General features: G+C 42.6%; 1 protein-coding gene across 3 annotated transcripts in view; it reads left to right on the plus strand.

Moving 5' to 3' along the window:
- The window catches only part of FPGS (folylpolyglutamate synthase), a 42,922-nt gene extending 21,785 nt beyond the window's left edge, over positions 1-21,137 (plus strand). For all 3 annotated transcript variants that reach the window (XM_061603972.1, XM_061603970.1, XM_061603971.1), the window contains exons 9-15: positions 3,742-3,819; positions 9,873-10,020; positions 10,971-11,072; positions 12,758-12,908; positions 14,985-15,060; positions 17,457-17,523; positions 18,921-21,137. In XM_061603972.1, coding sequence (XP_061459956.1) covers positions 3,742-3,819; positions 9,873-10,020; positions 10,971-11,072; positions 12,758-12,908; positions 14,985-15,060; positions 17,457-17,523; positions 18,921-19,357 — 1,059 coding nt within the window. In that variant the 3' untranslated portion in view covers positions 19,358-21,137. The remainder of the gene's footprint in view (positions 1-3,741; positions 3,820-9,872; positions 10,021-10,970; positions 11,073-12,757; positions 12,909-14,984; positions 15,061-17,456; positions 17,524-18,920) is intronic.
- Positions 21,138-22,443: the final 1,306 nt, after the last annotated feature.

Below are 22,443 nucleotides of genomic sequence, written 5' to 3' on the forward strand. Positions count from 1 at the left end.
ACAGAAGGATATGGTGGGGGACTGGTTACATGTTGAGATTGGTTTCGTGTAGCGTGCATGATTTGGGTGATATTAATGTGTTTTTGTATTGTTTATGACATTTTAATGATATATTGGAATTACACTGCATTTTTATACCCCTTTATATGGTTTGATGTGTTTTATAAGAATTGTTTTTGTGGTGACTTCCCAGGAGGATCCCTCCGCCTGTGCTGCCTCTGAGACGGGCTCCCGTCTTGGATGAAACTTATCCAGTTTTAAATTCAGTCAGAAGGGTTTTTTCTGACTGGGGATGATTTCTTCCAGATAAGGAAGAAGCGTGAGATCTGCCACATAGTTTTGTTTCAATTGTTGGAGCCTGGACTTCGTCAGAATTGTCTGTCTTCCAGCAGTTCAGACAGAGCGAGGATTTTATGCTAGCTCAGCTGGATAAGTGACCCGTTTTTTTTTAACGGACTAGCAGGCAAACCTCCTGTCTACATTTATCATTTTCTTATCTATATAGCTAAAGAGATTTGTCAAAGTAACAGCAATTAAGATAACCTAGATGAGGTAAGACTTTCCTTCTTTATTTACGGAACTAAGGGGGAAGAAAATATAAATAGCTTATCTTTTTTTTTTATTGCAAAAAGCTGACATGGAAAATTGCGTTTTAAAGATTACAACGGATGAGAGCTTTCTGATTGGGAGAGATAAGAAATCTTTTTGATTTACAAGACTTTTGTGTAATATATATAAGGGACTATTTTTTCAGATCTACTTTTTTTGTTGTTGTTGTTGACGAATCTGCTCATTCTCTCTGCTACTAGTTATTTGAACGCTGTGAACTAAAAGCTGTTTTTGCACTTCTGGACATTTAAGAGATAAGGACTGTCTAGCGTGTGACGTTAGTTGGTTGGAAATATTAACTCCTTTGTAACTGGATAAAGAAATAAACTGCTCTTTGCTTGGGACATTGAAAATTGAAGGAGTTTTGTTCTTTTGGTTTTAAGAATGGCAATTAAGAAGATCATGGATGTACAAGAAGGGACTTTATTTCTAGACATGCTTCAGAAAATAATGGATGGGATTAACTCAATAAAACAAGAACTGAGAAATAATAGACAAGCGTGGAGAACTGAATTTCATGAAATGAGACAGGAGCTGAAAGAAACTCAGGATTCTATGAGAAAGGAGAATAAAGATAGATCCGGAAAACAAAAAAAGGATGAAAGAGAAATTAAAGGCAAGGTTCAATCTATGGAGATTGGCTTAAATATGGACATGAAAAAAGATTTGGATTTCCTGGTTGTGACGGATCCTGGAGATAAATATTACAGTTTGGAATACAGCGCTGTCTCTGAAGGAATTGAAGAGATTGGAGATAAAGATATTATCGGTTCAAAAAAATTCCTGGACTGGAAGGATTTGATGGAACTTGAAATGGAGAAAGTTAATAGAATTAATCCCTGTTTTGTGTCAATGGAAAAACCTTCAAGAAATGTACTAGTGTATCATGTGGAAAAGAGGAGCAGAGATGCGGCTTTGAAACAATACTTCAGTGTTACGTTTGGATTTGATGGTAAGAAAATATCTGTGATGGAGGAAATTCCTATCAGACTTTTATTATATGACTATGACAGCAAGATTTTTGGGTGCGTAAAGATGGAAGATGGACCCAATATGGATAATGACAGAAGAGCGATTTGAAACTACTGGACTCAGTAGATTTGGATTAATTGACATGTTTATTTAGAAAAAAAATTGATTGACATATATCTCAAGGATTGGAAACTTCTCTTTGACTTTTTGTAGAAGATTAAAATGGTATGTTGTTAATGAGATTTGAAACCAACTAAGATAACTGCTGGAGGAAGGTGATTTTATAATCTATTAAGAGATAGGTCTGTTATATATTATAGATTTATAGTTGAATTATAGTGTTTTGAAATTACTGGATTTAGTAGATTTGATGAGCTGGATTAATTGGCATGTTTATTTAGAAAAAAAATTGATTATATATCTCAAGGATTGGAAACTTCTCTTTGACTTTTTGTGAAATATTAAAATGATATGATGTTAATGAGATTTGAAACCAACTAAGATAACCGCTGAAGGTGATTTTATAATCTATTAAGAGATAGGTTTGTTATATATTATAGATTTATAGCTGAACTATGACAAATCGGAAGTCAATATTTTTATATATATATGTATTTTTTTGTATTGTATTAGTTATTGATTTGTGTTGTTTTCTTTTTGTATTATTTTGGTTTTGAAAATTAGAATAAAAATTAATTGAAAAAAAAAAGAATTGTTTTTGTGGTTTGTGGTAACGTAAGCTTTGTGGTTTGTGGTAAGTAAGTTTTGTAGTAAAACTCCCTTATGTACATTGTTTAGAGGTATTTGTTCAATTATGAAAGTGTAGAATTATGATGATGATTATTAGCATATCGTTTGGTGTTTTTTAAAGTGAAATTTGCATTTCTTGTATTGATTCCTTTTTGTTAGGATTTGTAAACTGCTTAGATTCTTGTTGAAATATGAAGCTGTATATAAATTAAATAGATGGATTGAAATAAATTGAAATTGGGTTAAGATGGAGCCCTGAGACATTTTGCTGTAGTGGCAAGACCTGTGGTGCCCTTAGTGGAGAATCAGAGCTCAGTTCACTCATTACCCATCACACGATTTGCCGTTGGGTGAGGGACAGAGTGGAGCCATTTCTGCAGGCCTCACCACCCCCACATGCCTTTGTTGGGGGGGGTCTGAAGTGGGCAGCCAGCTCTTAGCATGAAGGCTCCCTGTGTGAGTTTTGAATCCTAAATTGTGCAGCGAGGCCATAGATGTAGAACAGGCTCCCCCTCTTCAGAGGTTTCTCCACCCTGTGAATAGGAGAGGTGGTGTGGTGTAATGGTTAGTGTGTCAGACTAGAACCTGGGGGACCAGGGTTCAAACCCCGCTTGGCCATGAAGCTCACTAGGTGACCTTGGTCAGGCCACTGTCTCTTCACCTAGCCAACCTCACACCGTGGTTTTAATGATAAATTCAGGAGGGGGGAGAGCCATGTTTGTACGCCACCTTGAACTCCTTGGAGGAAAGGTGGAATATAAATATAGTTATAAAATGTATATAAATGTATAAAATATAAATGTAGTTAGAAAAAATAAAAACAAACAATAACTAGTGGGAGTTGGGGCCAGCAAAGGGTGGCAGCTCAATAGGGCTTAAGCCTAACCAGAATTCTGATAATTTGGGGGGGGGGAACCAAAAAAGTGTCACTGCAGCACAGAGGCAGGGACCTTCAGGCTCAGGCCTCTATCTGGCCCTTGAACCTCTCTCCAGGCCCCTCACTGGCCCTGCTTTGCACCCCGAGTGTTTGTGACTGGCCGGAATGTGTCCTTGAGCTCTGATTGTAGCTTGCTTGCTTGCCTAGATGGAGGACAGAGTGGGGTGTGCGAGTGTGTGCAGAAACTAGTCTACTGTACAAAAGAAAATGTGAAAATGTGCTTTTGCCTCTGGCTTGGCCTGCCACTGGCATGTGGCCCTTGGAAGGTTGCCCAGAAGAGAATGTGGCCCTTGGGTTTAAAAAAGGTTCCCATCCTGTAGCAGAATCTACCTTTTTTTTTTCCTTCTAGCCCAGGCCGAGAGTACGTGGGCACCACCTGCACAGTTTTGGGGACCCTCTGTGTGTGTGTTTGTACCCTGTTTTGTACAGAGGTCTGAGGCTGATGTCTCATCGTTTCTTGGCTTCCTTTCCAGCCCGGAGTGCCGGCGTTCACCGTTCCACAACCAGAACGGCCCTTAGATGTTCTGAGGGAGCGAGCAGAGAAGAGTCCGGTAAGAAGTTCCACAAAAGGCAGACACACAAGTGTCCTTAGCTGCCACCACCTCCTCCTTCACAAGAACATCAGTCCCTTGTGGTCTGTGAGGAAGGAAAGGTACAGAAGCCGAGTCCCATGAGGAAAGGAACTGTGAGGTATGTTTAGCCTGGAGAAGAGAAGACTGAGGGGAACATGATGTGTTACCTCAAGGGCTGTCATGTGGAAGAGGGGGAGACAGGGTCTCTGCCCCCCACAGGGCAGGACCAAGTCTGAGGGCTGTAAGGGACAGGAATGTAGATTTCAGCAGAACATCTAGAAGCTTCTTGACAGTAAGAGCAGTTCAGCGAGGGGACTGTGGGTGTCCACGGTAGGGGCAAGGGAGGGTAATTCCCCTTCTCCCACTGATGAACCATATTCCTCAGATTCCTGGCTTTCATGAGGCAAAATGTACAGGCACTATTATTCTCATTTTTGTGTGTGAGCAACTAGCCTTTCAGGGTTTTACTCCCCTGGCAAAATTCCTGCGGAGGCCCATGAATGAGACCAGTTCCATAGCGCAGGGATGGGGAGCCTGCGGCTTTTTAGACGATCCTTGTCTATATCTCCCATCATCCCTGACCATTCATTGGCTGTGCTGGCCTTTTTTATTAGCTTATTATTACATTTATTTACTGTTTCACGCAATCTGTAGGAGTCTCGAAGCGTTTTATAAAAGAAATATCTTTCATATTTGTACACGATACCATAAACGTTTGCCCAAAACTTTTTTTTTTTACAATAATTTTTATTCAAATTTTCATAAAACATACAAAACAAAATCATAAAACATTCAAAGACAAAAAACAAAACAAAACAAAAATGATTAAACAAAAAAATAAAATGTTGACTTCCCATTTGTCACAGATCAAATCAGTTATAGGTCTACAATATATAACAATCCTATCTCTTAAATTATATTATAAAATCACTTTCCTCCAGTAGTTATCTTAATTAATCATCAAATCTCATAAACATTACTTTATTCTTTCCACAAAAAGTCAAAGAGAGGTTTCAATTCTTTAAGAAATATATCTATCAATTTTTCTCCAAATAAACATGTCGATTAATCCATCTCGTTAATAATAATAATAATCTTATTGTCATAACCATAGTCCAAATAAACATATCGATTAATCCATCTCATCAAAATCTGTTAGGTCCAATAATTTCAATAGCCATTTTTCCATTATCCATATTAATTCCATCTTCCATCTTCAATAGTCCTGTTAAGTCCAGTAATTTCAGTGTCCAATCTTCCATTATCAGTATTCCATAATAATCTTGCTGTCATAGCCATAGTCATATAATAAGAGTCTGATGGGAATTTCCTCTATCCCAAATATTTTCTTGCCATCAATTCTGAATAAGTTGCTGAAATATTGTTGTAAAGTCATATCTCTGTTCTTCTTTTTTACAGAATGCACTGGCTCATCTCTTGAGAGTTTTTCCATTGTCACGTGGCTGCAGTTAATTCCATAGATTTTCTCTATATCAAACTCCATCACATCATTCCAGTCCAGAAGATTATCCAAGCCATTGATAACTTTATCTCTAATATCTTCATTAATTTCTTCAGAGATAACGTTAAATTTCAAACAGTAGATTTTATTTCTAATATCCATAAACTCCAGATCTTTTTCCAGTTCCACATTTGTTCCAATCTCCAGGGCTTGTATCTTCCCTTTATTTTTTCTTTTCTCATCTCTGATCTCATTCTCCTCTCTCACAGGATCCCCTATTTCTTTAAGCTCCTGCGTCATTTTGCTCAGTTCCATTTTCAGCTCCTTACTGCCCTGTCGCAGGGTTTGTTTCGTTATCTCAATCTCATCCAGTATTTTCTGAAACATAATTACTTCCAGATTCTCAGCCACTTTCTTGATTGCCATTTTTAAAACCATGAAAACAAAACAAAACAAAAATAAAGAAGAACCACCTCTTATTTCAGCAACAATTGGGTTAATATTCCAGGCTTGATGACATCACAGTATAAACAGAGCAGCCTGCCTTATCTCTCTATGTTCAAGAATACAAAACAAATTTAGTTCCCAGCATCAAAACAGTTAGTGGCGTCGTGAAGAAGCAGATTTGTCAAAATAAAATAGACCAAAAAGAGAATAGTCCCAGACAATATAATGTTCCTTGGAATAGAAATCCCTCTTCTGTTTATATCTTTAGAATGCACTTCCAGGACAGCTTTTTGCAATAGAAACAGAGATAAGCTGTTAATTTCGTGAATAACAGAGAAGAGTTATAGCTCACCCAGAAGTTCTTTAAAGCTGATTCATTTGACAAATCTCTTTTTGCTGCAACAATTTAAACCAAGTAAAAAAAATAATAGAAAGAAGGGTGCTTGCCTGTTAGTCCGTTTTCTCTTTGAAGAAAAGATAAACTTATCGCATTAATCAGATAGAGCTTGTTTGGAAGTCCGTCTGGCATTGCTGGCTGGACCTTTTCTCATAAATTAATGAAATCCAGTCCTCCCAACAAAAACAGGCTTTTGAGGTTGATCTCTACGTTTCTCCCTGCCCGGGAGAAATTTCATCAGTCAAAAAAAAAAATGTTCTGACTGATTTATATCTGAATAAGCTTCTTTTGAGGCGGGAGCCCGTCTCAAAAGCAGGCACAAGCGAAGTCACCCTTCCCGGAAGTAACGTTTGCCCAAAACTTTTGCAGGCAATTGAGAAGATATTGTTCTGCAATAGTTAGTTAACGATTTGTGCTTTTTAAATTTTTTACATGTGTGTATATATTTTTACATGAATATATATAGATATGATTATTATAAACTGCTTTGGGTTTTTGTGAATAGCGAGATACAAATATTTATATAAATAAATAATGATAACAGTGCTGCCCTGGGCTCCTGCAGGGAGAAAGGGCAGGAAATAAATCAAATGAATAAATAAACAATGCAATATACCAACAAAATGATCATTTCAGCAGGCAATTTGAGGTAGTTTTCTGTTTTATGATGGATTTTAGCTCTTATTCTTATTTTTGTAAAGCATTTTATATATACCACTTAGAAATTCTGAATATTAAGACTTCCGGGAAGGGTGACTTAGCCTGTGCCTGCTTTTGAGACGGGCTCCTGCCTCAAAAGAAGCTTATTCAGATATATCAGTCAGTTTTTTCTTTTTTTTTGACTGATTAAACTTCTCCCGGGTAGGGAGAAACGAAGAGATTAACCTCAAAGCCTATTTTTGTTGGGACGACCAGATCTCATTAATTTATGGGACGAGGTCCAGCCGACGAAGGTGGGACGGATTTTCAACAGCAAGCTCTATCTGTTAAAGCGAACGTTCATCTTATCTTCTAAGAGAGAACGCACTAACAGGCAAGCACCCTTCTTTCTATATTTTTCTTTTACTTGACTTAAATTGTTGCTGTTTAAAAGAGATTTGCCAGATTGATCGGTTTTTGACATCTCACTGGGGAGCCATAACTTCTCTCTGCTACGCACTAATTAATAGCTTATCTCTGTTTTTGTTGCAAAAAGCTGTCCTGGATTTGCATTCTAAAGATATACACAGAAGAGGGATTTCTATTCCAGATTTTTATTTTGAAGAATATTATACTGTCTGAGACTACTCTCTTTTTGGTCTATTTTATTTTGACGAATCTGTTTCTTGACGACTGCCATTAATTGTTTCGATCCTGGGAACTGCATTTTGTTTACTTAACTATGGAGAGATAAGGCTGTCTGCTCTGTTTATACTGTGATGTCACCAAGTTTGGAGTATTAACCCAATTGTTGCTGAAATAAGAAGTGGTTTTCCTATATTTTTCTTTTAAAATGGCAATTAAGAAAGTGGCTGAGAATCTGGAAATAACTATGTTTCAGAAAATAATGGATGAGATTGAGATAACGAAACAAAACCTGCGACAGGGTTGTAAGGAGCTGAAAATTGAATTGAGTAAAATGACGCAGGAGATTAAAGATATAGGGGTCCCTGTGAGAGAGGTGACCCTGGAAGGGGTCCCTGTGAGAGAGGAGACCCCGGAGATTGGAACAAACGTGGAACAGGAAAAAGATTTGGAGTCTATGGACTTTAGAAATAAAATCTATTGTTTGGAGACACAGGAGATTAAAGACATAGGGGTCCTTGTGAGAGAGGAGACCCTGGAGACTGGAACAGGGGTCCCTGTGAGAGAGGAGACCCTGGAGACTGGAACAGGGGTCCCTGTGAGAGAGGAGACCCCGGAGATTGGAACAAACGTGGAACAGGAAAAAGATTTGGAGTCTATGGACTTTAGAAATAAAATCTATTGTTTGGAACTCAATGTTATCTCTGAAGAAATTAATGAAGATTCTAGAGATAAAGTTATCAATGGCATGGATAATCGTCTGGACTGGAATGATGTGATGGAGCCCAATATAGAGAAAATTTATGGAATTAACTGCAGCCATGTAACAATGGAAAAACTTTCAAGAGATGACCCAGTGTATTTTGAAAAAAAGAACAGAGATATGATTTTACAGCAGTATTTCAGCAACCTATTCAGAATGGATGGCAAGAAAATATTTGGGATAGAGGTAATTCCCATCAGACTCTTACTATATGACTATGGCTTTGACAGCAAGATTATTATGGAATACTGATAATGGAAGATTGGATACTGAAATTACTGGACTTAACAAGACTACTGAAGATGGAAGATGGAAAATGGAATTAATAGGGATAATAGAACAATGGCTACTGAAATTACTGAACCTAACAGATTCTGATGTGATGGATTAATTGAAATGTTTATTTTGACTATGGTTATGACAATAAGATTATCATAATTAGTAATGAGATGGATTAATTGATATGCTTATCTGGAAAAAAAAATTTGATAGATATATTTCTTAAAGAATTGAAACCTCTCTTTGACTTTTTGTGGAAAGAATAAAGTAATGTTTATGAGATTTGATGATTAAGTAAGATAACTATTGGAGGAAAGTGATTTTATAATATGACTTAAGAGACAGGATTGTTATATATTATAGACTTATAACTGATCTGATCTTTGACAAATGGGAAGTCAATATTTTACTCTTTATTTTTTATTTTTATTTTTATTTTTAATTTTTTTTTTTTTTTTTTTGTTTAACTATTTTTGATTTTGTTTTTTGTCTTTGAATGTTTTATGATCTCGTCTTGTATGTTTTATGAAAATTTGAATAAAAATTATTGAAAAAAAAAAAAAAGAAATTCTGAATATTAAGCGGTATAGAAACACCTAAAATAGATGAGAGAAAAAAATGAGTTGTATCAGGTGCTAGTCTTTCTCAGAGTAGACCCATTGAAATTGATGAACATGACTGATTTGAATCCATTAATTCCAGTAGGTCTATCCAATGCAATCCGATATAATTAATGTTCGTTTGATATGTTGTGAGGCACTTCCGGTACAATTTTGTGGAGAAGTGGTATGCAAAATAAATCGATGATGACAACATACTAAAAAAATAAGAATAGGATGCTAGTGTTGGGAGTCCGGCATCATCTAGATTCTAGGGGGTTCCCATCCCTGCCTGAGGGACTCCTTCACTGGAAGTCTTCCAACAGAGACTGGATAGCCATCTCTTTGCGATGCTCAAGCCTCAGAGTTCTGCACTGAACAAAGGTGGGGGTTGTTTAGTAGTCTACAAGCCCCACTCTATCGCTACGATTCTACAGTTAAATTTACAAGAAACATTAAAATTTTCTTTCTCTGTATAATGTTGGTATGTTTTATTGTCTTAATATTTTATAGTGCTGGTCTTCGATAAATGATTGATTTAAATTATCTACCAAGAGATTAGAACACATCAACATCTACATGTCTGAATAGAGTTGCCTAAACAGAAATGTGTTTAGCAGGCACCGAAATTGTTTTCAAGTTTACCCATGGAGGCGTCACAAGACCCGGATTGCCTTTCCCCAGGACTAAAATCCTTGACATGGCGTGTGTGTTATCTACATGGGCAGTCCAGTTACCCGTGTTGCTGGTTGGCACTGCCAGTGCGGTATGGTTAACTGGAGGGCCCTTTTTCTTCTGCAGTGCCCGCTCTACCTTTGCCCTGAACTGGATGCCTTTGAAGAGGATGGCAAGCCCCTTCAGCTGGGATTGGCGGGGGACCATCAGCGCTCCAACGCCACATTGGCCCTCCAGCTTGCTCGCACATGGCTTGGGCGGCAGGGGTATCTGGGTAAGGGGGGGGGAGCCATTTTTCACTTTTAGGGTGTGGGGAGGGGCGGTCTTGACGTTGCTCACTTTCCCAAGGGCTAAGCATAGGAAGGGTCCGTGTTCTTCAAATCAGCTCCCAGTTGTTAATGGGGAAATGATCGGGTATGTGAGAAAATGTAGGCAGAGCATGAGCCAAGGATAACAAAGTCTGATGCTGGCCCACTTCACAGGGTTGTTGTAAAGGTTATGGGTTGTCCCCAACTAAGTTCTACTCAGAGTAGACCCACTGAAATGAATGCACCTAAATTAGTCACGTCCGTCAATTTCAGTGGGTTTACTGTGAGTAGGACTATCACTGGCAACAGTCCTATATCTTTATTTTAAAGGATTTAGGTCCTGACTTCCTGCTTTAACCAAACATTTTAGAGCAGGTAACAGCTAACGTTTCTGTGCTGCACAAAGATCTTGTTTTTGGCTTAAAGGGGGCTCGAGCTCTCATTTCTTTATTAATGTAGTGGTTCCCAAACTTTTTTTCCCGAGAGCCGCCTGAAAATTGTTGAGGGTCTTGGTGGACCATTGAAAGATATTTCTGCCTGTTGTAGCGGTTGTGATGTGCTGCACCGGATGCTGTATGATTTTTAATTGTATGCTTCCTTGCTTTTTTTATTTCTTTAATGGTATTTTGATGTATTACCGTTTACGTTCCATAGGATTCAAATTGTAATACAATAAAATAAAACTTAAGAAGTAAAGTGGACCTGCCACGGACCACAGTTTGGGAGCCCTGCATTAATATATTGACTTTGTAGCTTCAGCTGCTGCCTTTGATTATAATTTATTTAGCTGCCCCCCGAGTGCCTATGCAGCTGAAGAATGCAGGATATAAATGAATGAATGAAAAATAAAACATTAGGATTACAGCAGAAGCTAAATATTAACTGATTGGGGGGTTGGCCTTCTGTGTCTGGACAGATATCAGTGAGCTGAAGGACCTTTGGCTAAGTTCAGAGCTCCCTGCAAAGAGAACTCCACCCCTGGCCCCTGCCTTCAAGCCAGGCAAAGCTATGATGCAAGGTACGTTCCTTTAGCTTCTCCTAAAATTGGGCCATAGGCCTTTCTGTCATCTGTTTGGCTGTTGTGCTATTGTTGCCCTTGACTTTTGGCGGGCAGTGAACAGTTTCAGTTCCTGGTAAAGAAAACGTGTGAACACTTTTTAGACTTCTGCCTGTTCTTCAAAGGACCTCAGAGAAGCTGACCTCAAACAAATAGATATTAGAACACAAGAGGCTGTGAAAGGAATAGATACGAAATATTTAATTGCACAAGTCACGGTTGCAACAGGAATTGTGGTTTAGTTTCTCATACATCTAGAAATGGCAGATGCATCACTTTGAGCTGGAGATTCCTACAGGGCAGTTCCTTTTGAACAGGTGTGGGGAGCCTTGGGCCCTCCAGATGTTGTTGAACTACAGCTCCTGTCAGCTCCAGAACATACGGCCACTGGCCAGAGAAAATGGGAGTTGTGGTTCAGCAACATTTGGAGGGCTAAAGCTTCTCCATAAATATCCAAGCAACTACCTTGCTACATTTTGTCGAAGCAGAAGGAAATGTCCATTTCCACACTGGACAAAGGAGAAAAGTTATATAACTCAGGAATATAGAGAGCTTGCTTTGCATTTGGAAAGTCTGGTGTGCAATCACCAGCACCTACAGTTGAAGAAGGGGTGGCTGATCTATGGGCCTCCAAGTCAGCCCCAGCCAGCATGGCCAGTAGTGAAGGATGATGGGAATTCTAGACTAACAGCATGTGGAGGACCACAGGTTAGCCACCCCTAAGTTAAAGGATCCTAAATTGGAGGGGAGCAGTCTACCCTAAAAGCAAACTTTCTAGTCTTAAGGTTACAAAGGAAAATGTGCAGAAAGTAAACTCTGCACTACTTAATCCAGATTTTTGCCCCTAGGAGGTGGTGGTGGTAATATGCTAAAATGGATCTAGCTCCAAGTTTGATGGGATGCAGGACAAAGTGCCCTTTGCTGGACTCCTTATTACATCGGTGGGTCTCTCCCAGCTTACCTGGTGTCAGTGCCAAACAGCTGGGTCCAGTATCATATCACTCCGCTCATGGCTTCCCCCAAAGAATCCTGGGAACTGTAGTTTGTGAAAGTACTGAGAGTTGTTATTTATTTTATTTATTTATTGTATTTATATACCGCCCCATCGCCGAAGCTCTCTGGGCGGTTTACCGTACCTAAAAACACTAAAAACACATATACAAATTTAAAACACATCTTTTAAAAGCAATTTAAAACACAATTTAAACTTTTAAAACAATTTAAAAACACATGCTAAAATGCCTGGGAGAAAAGGAAAGTCTTGACCTGGCACCGAAAAGATAACAGTTGTTAGGAGACCCATATTTCCCCTCACAGCAGGGTGTGTTTTAACTCAGTCCCTCTTCGCAGGGAACTCTGGGAATTGTAGCTCTGTAAGTAGAATAATGGATCTTCTGACCACACCCAGCACCGTTCACAAACTATACTTCCCAGGATTCTTTGGGAGAAACCATGGCTGTTTAACATGGTATGATACTTGAAATGTATACTGCAGATGGGGCCTCATTTTGTGTTATGCCATGCCCCCATGGCAGCCATTTTGTGACTGAATGCCCTTGGCACTCTCAAAATTCAAAATGTGCCCCCTGGTTGTTGTATGGGGATGCTGCTCAACCCCCCCCCCCCCGCTCTGTTTTGCTCTCCAGGCTTGCAGGCCACTGTTTGGCTTGGCCGCACCCAGGTGCTACACCACGGCCCCGTGACATGGTACATAGATGGAGCCCACACCACCAGCAGCGTACAGGCCTGCGTCCGCTGGTTTCGCAAGGCTGCCCTGAATGAAGAAAAGCCTGCAGAGTAAGAAAATGTGTGTGCGTGTATGTGTGTTCATTCCTGAGCCTGGACTCAAAGGGGGTTTAGAATGGGGGCCGACAGATAGGCCGCATGATCCAAACTACTCAGCAACCCAAGTTCACAGGTTCAGTGTCAAAATATCCCAAACAAGCATATTGTATTTATTCTTACATTTTGTGTAAGATTTGAGGTGGTTAAGGTGTTGGACTACGACCTGGGAGACCAGGGTTCGAATCCCCACATAGCCATGAAGCTCACTGGGTGACCTTGGGCCAGTCGCTGCCTCTCAGCCTCATGAAAACCCATAAGTCGGAATCGACTTGAAGGCAGTACATTTACATTTTTTTCCAATGCTTGTCCTACCCAGAGTAGACCCACTGAAGTTAATAGACATGACTAACTTAGATTCATTTATTTCAGATGGTGTTTTGAGTAAAACTTAATTGAATGCAACCTTTGGCAACAAACAGAACTTCACCCAAGGTTGCTTTGGATCCCTATAAGGATTCCCTTAATCACCTAAAAATATAAACACATAATTGTGATTAAAAAAACAGAGGTTTTTATTTTACCAGCAAAACGTTTTGGCTTCAGCCTATTAGTGAGAGCTGTGCTTAAGCCACCTATCACCAATCCTGGGTCTCATCCTTGTCACTCCAAACGCTGTATCACCTGTGTGTACCTCAGGGAGACAGCAACTTTTACAAGCACTAGGACAGGCAGGACCTATTACATCAAACAGAACATCACCTGCAGGTCCTGCAATATAATGTATGTCATCGAATGCAAAAGACCAGGATGTCATATCCAATATGTAGGAAAAACCACAACTGACCTACTCACATGCTTCAGAAACCACAAATCGGCAATCTTAACAAAAAAAGTGGAGCAACCAGTTGCAAAACATTTCAACACTGAGGACCACAGCCTGTTGGACTTTTCTATAACAGCTATAGAGATGCCAACAGATCCAGCAGCATTGACTAAAAGGGAGAACTGTTGGATTTACTCTCTGGACACATTGGCACCACATGGCCTGAACCTGGAGGACAGTACCAGCATCACTTAGCTTCTGCAAATGAAGCCCCTCTTAAGCATTCCATCCTCAAAGCTCTATAACTGCCACCTTGGTACTGTAACAGCATTTGTATGTTAGCAGTTGATGAAGGCGGAAGCCAAAATGTTTTGCTAGTAAAATAAAAACCTCGCTTTGGTTAATCAGTTACGTGTATATGTGTTTTATATATGTTTGTTGTTATGTGCCTTATGGCTACTCTGTGAATCAGTGACCTCCAACTCCATGAACTTTATATCACCAAAATGGCACTAACCATGTACAGTGGGGGGAGGTATGAGCAGGCCCAAAGGGCTTGCCGTTGTGCAAAAAATCTTTTTTTGGGGGGGAAGAAATCCAAAACAAGCCTAGTGAGGCTGAGCATGTTTAGTGGCTGCAGAATGCTGGCTGATTTGGGAAGGCGGGGGAATCTAGGGTAAAAGGGAATGGAATATCTGGGAAAAGGGCATGGCTGTCTGGCTAGAAGCCTGAACAGGGACACTCCACACCTGCACTGTTTTAATACAGGCCCCACTTGTACCCCTGAATGTCAGGTTCAGAGGAGAGACGAGGCGGGAGGAAATGTCTCCTTTGGGGCCTGCTTGTGGGCCTCCCAAAGGCATCTGGATGGTCACCGTTTGGAACATTATTTATTCTTTTCTACCTCCACATAAGAAGAGCCGGCTGCTGGATCAGGGCAAAGGCTCTTTAAATCCAGCATCCCCTTGTCACAGTGGCCAACTTGAAGCTGATGGGAAGCCTGCAAACAGGACCTGAGCGCAACAGCCCTCTCTCCACTTGTGATTCCCCAGCAACAGGCGTTTACTGCCTCCGACAATGGAGGTAGAACATACAAATTTGTCTGCTCCTCTTACAAAGCCAACCAAGTTGGCGGACACCATTCCATCCTGTGGCATCTTCTGGTCCAGCAGAGCTGTTTTTTTATTTTGTGTTTGTGCTAAAGATCTTGCATTGAGCTGCGGGGTGGGGCTTTGAGAGTCCTGACGCTGTCCTTGTGTTTGCAGCGGCTCCGAAGTCCGAGTGCTTCTCTTCAATGTGACGGGTGATCGGGATACGGCTGCTCTGCTCAAGCTGCTGCTGGTGAGTGTTCTTGTTGATATTTTTTTTAATGTACACCCCAACCCTATTTAACCTGGCCTTCAGGAGGGCCAAGAAGTTGTTACCTAAATAGTAATAACAATAAGCATTTAAATAATAGAAGTTTATTGTTTTTATTTGCTATTTTTAATTGCGGTTTAATTTGTTAATTGATTATAGGAATTGCTTGGCTGGACTTTGAGATGTGTTAACTGTTTTAAATTACTGGTGTGTGATACAGTTTTATTTTTTGTGAGTTTCCCTTGGAAAACATTGGGTTGTATCAAACTTAGTTTTACTCTGAGTAAACCCATTGAAATGAATGGGCCCAATGTAGTTGTGTCTATTCATTTCAATGGGTCTATTTTGACTAGGACTAACATTGGATACAATGAATTTGAATCTGTGCAAAGACCCCTCACTGATTGTTGCTTACTGCACCAGTTGGAAATCCTGGATGGGAGAAAGGAACTAGATCACACTCTTCCCATTTTCTGCGGGGCCTCGATAATGCTAGCTAAGGATTGGGGCCTCGTTCATATTGAGCTGTAGGACAGAAGGGGGGAACCTTCACTGGCGGGCCTAATAAGGCCCTCCAATCCTCCCCATTTGGCCTGCGAGGCCATTTCAGGAAAGCTAAGCCCACCTGCCCTGCACACAATGTATTCTTTGGTTTTTTTAAAAATGAAGTGCCAGTACTCATGTTGTGGTGAGTCCCATGGGTGAAACAACAACAGGAAGTGGCTAGCATATAAAACCAGGGGAATATGTGGAAGGAAAACCAAAATGCTAGAAAAATAAGTGTTTATCTGTAATCCAAACCCAACGCGCTTCAGCCTTGGTACATTTAGGCCTTCATCAGGGGAATAAAGGCTGGCACGAAGTATCTTCCAATAAGCAAACTGCTTTCACCGATGCAAACGCCTCCCTGGAGTGAAAGCAGTTTGCTTATTGGAAGATACTTCGTGCCAGCCTTTATTCCCCTGACGAAGGCCTAAATATACCAAGGCTGAAACGCGTTGGGCTTGGATTACAAATAAACACTTATTTTTCTAGCATTTTGCTTTTTCTTCCTCATATTCCCCAAGTCCCATGGGTGCCAGCATAAAATGGCTGCCATGGACAGCAAAAATGAAAGATAGAAAAAGAGGTAAAGGTACTCTGTACTTGTGAGTACCATCACACACAAAACAATGCTGTCTACACATGTGTGAGTTCTCGGGTGAGACAGGCAAAGACGTGGCTAGGCCAAAAAGAGGTACTCAGTCACTGCCAGTCAGCTTTCAAAGTGTTCTGCCTTTTGCCTGCTCAGTTTGATTTTAAGCCATATTGGCAAAAAATGAGTCACTGGACATCATTGTGATGTCAAGGGATTTGGTGGTCAGTAGTAGCCCTGCCCAACTTGGCCCGTGAGTGAAATCAGGTCTCCCCCACACCAGGCGAATCCAGTTTCTTACCCCTGCTGTAGGAGAATAATTGGCACAAACGATTATTTTATTGATTTCTTTGAAACATTTTCATACTTCTTAATCTTTTGCACTTCTAAGCTCTGTACATAAACACAAGCCATAGATAAAATAAGTACTAAAATCATCATAAAACCAAACTTGCCTGCTGGAACAAGACATTTAACAAATGTAATTGACCACTTCATCGCTTGAAGTCATTGAGGCGGTATACAAGGTAAAAATGGAGTGAAACTCAAGGTCCAAAAAACAAGGTCAGCAAATGCTAAAAACAATGAAGCAATTTCTTCAGATATGCAGTTGCAGCGATCCTGAGGGCGCCGTCTCAGGACAAAAGATGGAAGAGAGTAGGGTTTATTGTAGACAAGAGGAGAGGAGATGGGGAATGGATGTGAATGGCTTTCAGATGCTGCCTTGGGAAGAGCCTGGCTGTGTAGAGTGGCTTTGAAAATGTTATCCCTAGAGTTCTTGAGCAGATTGTACTCATTTACATGGGATTGGCCTATGTGGCAACCTGGCCCTTTGCAGATGATCATCTTTCGAAAGCTGCCCCATATAAAAAGAAAAGTTCCAGTGCATGGAGAAGCAGCTTGTCAAGGTAAAACCTTTATCCCTGATGCGATAGGTTTTCATATGCAAAGGTTTATCTTAGAGATGAAAAACCTGTAGCCCTCTGCATGTTGTTGGAATACAACTCCCATCGTGTCTGACCGTTGGTCAGGCAAGCTGGTGGGGCTGATTTGAGTTGATGCGCAGCAACATCTGGAGGGCCACCAGTTCCTCATAAAAGAGGCAGCATTGAAACATAACGCATGCTCTCTGAAGTGGTATGGTCCAAGAAGGACGTGCCACTTGCTTTTTTCCTGCCGGTTTGAATCTATACTTCAACTGCTTTAATAATCCTGCTGATCATTGTTCTTCTTACACTTTCAGCCTTGCCAGTTTGACTACGCCATTTTCTGCCCCAATTTCACTGAGGTGTCCACCGTGGGGAATGCAGGTTGGTCACAGTCAGCAAACTGCTAATTAAATAGGGCCATGTGGGGTTCGGCTAGGTAACGGTTGGGGAACCTTTTGGATCCATGGGCCAGATCTCGATCCTTATGTGGGTCTGCCTTGCGGGCCACATGGGACATCATTATGACACCGCATGATTTACTCATGACCATGGCCCCCAATCTCGAAGCCTTAAAAGAGAAGCATGGGGAGAGTCACAAACGATCCTCTAAGTCTCCCACCCTTCCCCCTTTAAGTCCCCGATCTCAGAATCTTAAAAGAGGAGTGAGGGGAGACTCACAAAGCCTTTTGCAAGTCTCCCCGTGCTTCCTTTATCAGCCTCTGAGATTGGGGACTTAAAGGGGGAGGAAGGGAGACTTGCAAAAGGCTTTAAGACAGCCCCCATGCTCCTGTTTGAGCCCAGGAGCTGTCTTAAAGCCATTGCAAAAGCTTCTTTGGAGTGGCTCTCATGTGTGAGCTGCTTCAGAGGACACTTTTTCACAAAGTTTTGATTCCTGCTCATCAGCTGATGAGCGGGGATTAAATCCTGCTGAGTGATTTTACTACTTGTTGGGAACAGGATGCACAGCCAATGCAGGCTTAAACCCTGTCCTCCACCCGTCAGCTTACATCACCAGTAACGTCAGCTGATGGACAGGTGGGCATGGTATGGGGAAAATGGCCTTGTGGGCCAAATTGGACCCCTCGGGTGGGCCTAGATTGGCCCATGGGCCAGAGATTGCTCACCCCTGGGCTAGATAGTTAATTCTAGCTCGGAATTTGTGCTGTAATATTATGATGGCAATAATTTCTCTCTTAGCTAAGAGAGATGTAGTGTGATGTAGTGGCTAAAAGTGTTAGGCTTGGAGAGCCAGAATCAATTTGTAAAATAATAATAATAAATAATAATTTTTGTTGTTGTTAATAATAATAATTCATATATGCAACAATTGCATATATGAAAAAGTAGAGTGAGTTCGCCTCCTGCTGGAGTGAAAGAATGCAGGAGGCAATAAATCCATATAACAGAAAACATTGTGGTGTCTGGTGATTGACAGGTGAGTGGTTCCGTCCACCTGGCAGTGTTGACCCGTGGAAGCTGGAGGGAGGTGAGGGATCTGACCCACCAGCATTAGCACGACTCCAGGACGAGAGGGCCCGGGGATCACTGACTTCTCATGGGACCCTTGGTCCTTCTAGCGTAGTTTCATCTACACTGAGTGACAGCAGCTCATTCTCCAGGGTTTCAAACAGGACACTCCCAGCCTTACCTGGAGATGCTGCTGGGGACTGAGCCAGGGACCTTCTGCATGCAAAGCAGATGCTTTATCATCGAGCTACGGCCCTTCTCTTTGTCTTTAACCCCCCCCCCCAAAAAAAAACCTGTGTTTGGCCTTGCAGACCAACAGAACTTCAACGTCACCCTGGAAAACGTCTTGACCCGTTGCCTACAGAACCAGAGCCACTGGAACCGCCTGATGGAGGCAAAGGTGGGCCAGGACCCTTGGCTCTCTGCCTCGCCGGAGGTGGAAGGGGTCGGCGGGTGGCTGAAGCAGGCCCCCCTGCATGGCCCCCCACTCTTTGTGCCCCCCTCGGCGCGCCCACTCAACTCCAACTCCTTGGTCTTCCCTTGCGTCTTGCAAGCCTTGCAGTGGATCACCCAGGGCAGGGACCCGCACTTCCAGCCCCCAGCCTCCCGTGGGCTGCATCCTCACCCCGCAGCCAGCAGCGGGGCTGTCTTACTCCAGGAAGCATCTGCAATCCGGGTGCTGGTGACGGGGAGCTTGCACCTGGTGGGGGGTGTCTTGAAGCTGCTTGACCCGTCGCTTTCCGAGTAGAGGGCGCCGTTGGACATCCCCACCCACCCCCCAAGTCTGGGACTGTGTTTGCTGCCTACGTTTGAAATGTCCTTGGGAAGGAGGGGGAAAGCCCTTGCATGCTGCTGATTTCACCTCAGCTTGCAGAAGACAGGCTGGCCCCCCTGGGGGCTGTGTCCATCTCCTCCTGAGTCCGTGGAACCTCCCCCTTCTCCCCCAAATTCCTGAGCCATGGGGCTTGGGGCCAGGACTGGGTGGCATCCTCCTGCTCAGACGTGCCGTGCAAAGAAGATGCTGCCTCCAGCTACCACCTGGTTCCCAGCGTTTTTTCTTTCCTAGCACTGAAGGGCTACAGGCAGGGGGAAATGGCTGCCCACAAGCCCAGAGCCGCCGAGCCGCCTCCTCACTACGTGGTTGCTGCAGAAGCCCCCCCCTTGCACTGTGAAGCAGAACTCCACCCCCCTCCTGGGCCAAGCACAGCATGAGTTCTCACTCTTTCGCTGACTCTGTGGTGTCGTCTGATCAAATCAAAACGCTGGGCTGGTAGTCACTGGCTGATGACTCTTCCCATGTGCCTTTTTTGATACCCGCCCGCTAGCCTCTTTCCTTTGCCAACTCATTGCCTCTTTCAGGAGCACTGAGCTGGTGTCTTCAGGGGCTTTTTCTCTGAAGGCTTTTTTCACCATCAGCTCTTCAGGGTTTTGGGACAGTCTTAAGAGTTGCGCTTGTAGCTGGTTTTTCCTTTTCTAATTTTTTTTTAAATTCACCTAAATGAGGAACTCTTGGCCTTACTGTTTGTTGCCAGCTTCTGGGGAAATAATTGGGTGTTCACTGGAGAACAGGCCATTCAGTAGTTCCCTTATTTTGGGGGGTTTGGTGCATTTGTGCACCATGCACAGTCTTCATAGTTGACATGGGAGGCGACTCGTGATGCATGCAGTTGATGTGGACAGTTTTAGGGCTGGGGATCTTGAGATCTCCAGGGCTGATTTCCCACTGGGTATCTTGGAGATGCAAGTGCCTGCCTCCTTTGGGGTGGGGTGAGGGCGAGAACAGCCCCCATTCTGTCCATAGTTTGCTGCCAAGCTCAGTCGCACGCATATGGCAGGGATTATTTGAGTGCATGAGGGCACCTCAAAGTGGCATCATGTGCCAGAGTTGCAGAATTTAGGTGTGGGGGGTTTATGTTTGCTTTGTTCCTAGGGGTGTGTTTTAAGATTTTTAGAGCTTGGTTCTCTAGAAAAATTCTCATGTGGGATCCACTCAGCCAACGCAATGGGACCAGCGCCATAAATTGCCAGGTTTGGGTATCTGTCCTGGGCAATATGATCTGCCCACCCTGTTGTTTTAGGACCTATTTTCCTTTCCCACAAACATTCTCTTCCTTCTTTTTCCCAGTGTGCATTCTTGAAACACCTCAGCTTAGATATAAAACTGGGATTCAGCCTCCTATCCTGGGTTCAAAAGCAGTTCTGGATTCTTGGCAGAGGTGCTGGCTTTTAGAAAGCACATTACCGATCACGATAGCCTGCTTTTCGGGTAATTGTACTGCGCCCCAATACCTGCCCGTCTCTTCCTGCCTCCCCCCATCGAAAGGAGCAGAAAACTTAAACAGAGAGTTTGTAGAAGTAATTTATCTCAGAACAGTGGTTATTTTAAATTAAATCTTTTAACTGTTTTTTAAAAGTTTTTTTACTTTTTTGTTCCTTTTTAAAAAGTAAAAAAAATTAAAACGAGTTACATTTTAGAATAATACAGTGGCAAAGGAACGGATGCTCTGAATAAAGAACTGGTGGGAAAACTTGTTTGTTCAGTCATTTCTTACATTTTTACTCCTTTCTCGAAGGAGTTCTCCACTTGGGTATCCCCCCCTCCTGCATTTTATCCCCACAACAACCCTGTGAGGTAGGTTTAGCTGACAAAGTGTGATTGGCCCACAAGTCACCCAGTGAACTTCATCACTGAGTATGGATTTGAAGCTAGTCTTAGGACATGGTAGAACCATCTGAGGCCCGCTATAATGAATTTGCTAGGTACTTCCAGGATAAAATCTTTAGCATCCGCCAGGACTTAGACTCCAGTGTTATAGCAAGTGAATCAAGCGAGGTATCCAGAGCACAGCCTTGTCCCTATTTCTTGGATGAGTTTCAGTTGGTGCAGCTTGAGGACGTTGACAGGGTGCTTGGACAGGTTCGTGCAACCACTTCTGTGCTGGATCCTTGCCCTTCTTGGCTAATAAAAGCTAGCAGGGATGGAACAGCAGGCTGGGCCAGGGAAGTAATTAATGCCTCTCTGCGAGAGGGGGTGGTCCCTGGCTGCCTGAAAGAGGCGGTAGTGAGACCACTCCTGAAGAGACCCTCTCTGGACCCAGAAAATCTTTATAGGCCGGTGGCAAATGTTCCATTCCAGGGCAAGGTCCTTGAATGAGTGGTGGCAGGCCAGCTCCAGACCCTCTTGGATGAGACCGATTATCTGGATCCATTTCAGTCAGGTTTCAGGCCTGGTTTTGGCACGGAAACAGCCTTGGTCGCCCTGTATGATGACCTCTGTCGGGAGAGAGATGGGGGAGTGTGACTCTGTTGATTCTCCTTGATCTCTCAGCGGCTTTCAATACCATCGTCCATGGTATCCTTCTGGGGAGACTGACTGAGTTGGGAGTGGGAGGAACTGCATGGCGCTCCTACTTGCCGGGTCAGCTCCAGAAGGTGGTGCTTGGGGAACATTGCTCGGCACCCTGGACTCTCCAGTATGGGGTTCTGCAGGGGTCAGTTCTATCCCCTATGCTGTTCAACATCTACATGAAACTGTTTGGTGCGGTCATCCGGAGCGTTGGAGTGCGTTGCCATCAGTATGCTGATGACACGCAGCTCTATTTCTCCTTTTCATCTTCAGATGAGCCTGTCAAAGTGCTGAACTGGTGCCTGGCTGCGACAATAGACTGGATGAGGGCTAATAAACTGAGGCTCAATCCAGACAAGACTGAGATGTTGCTAGTGGGTGGTTCGTCTGACCGGATGGTGGGTGTCCAACCTGTCCTGGATGGGGTTGCACTCCCCCTGAAGGAGCAGATTCGTAGCTTGGGGGTTCTCCTAGAACCATCTCTGTCA

This window comes from Rhineura floridana, chromosome 20 (genome assembly GCF_030035675.1).
Source record: "Rhineura floridana isolate rRhiFlo1 chromosome 20, rRhiFlo1.hap2, whole genome shotgun sequence".
NCBI classification, from domain to species: Eukaryota; Metazoa; Chordata; class Lepidosauria; order Squamata; family Rhineuridae; genus Rhineura; species Rhineura floridana.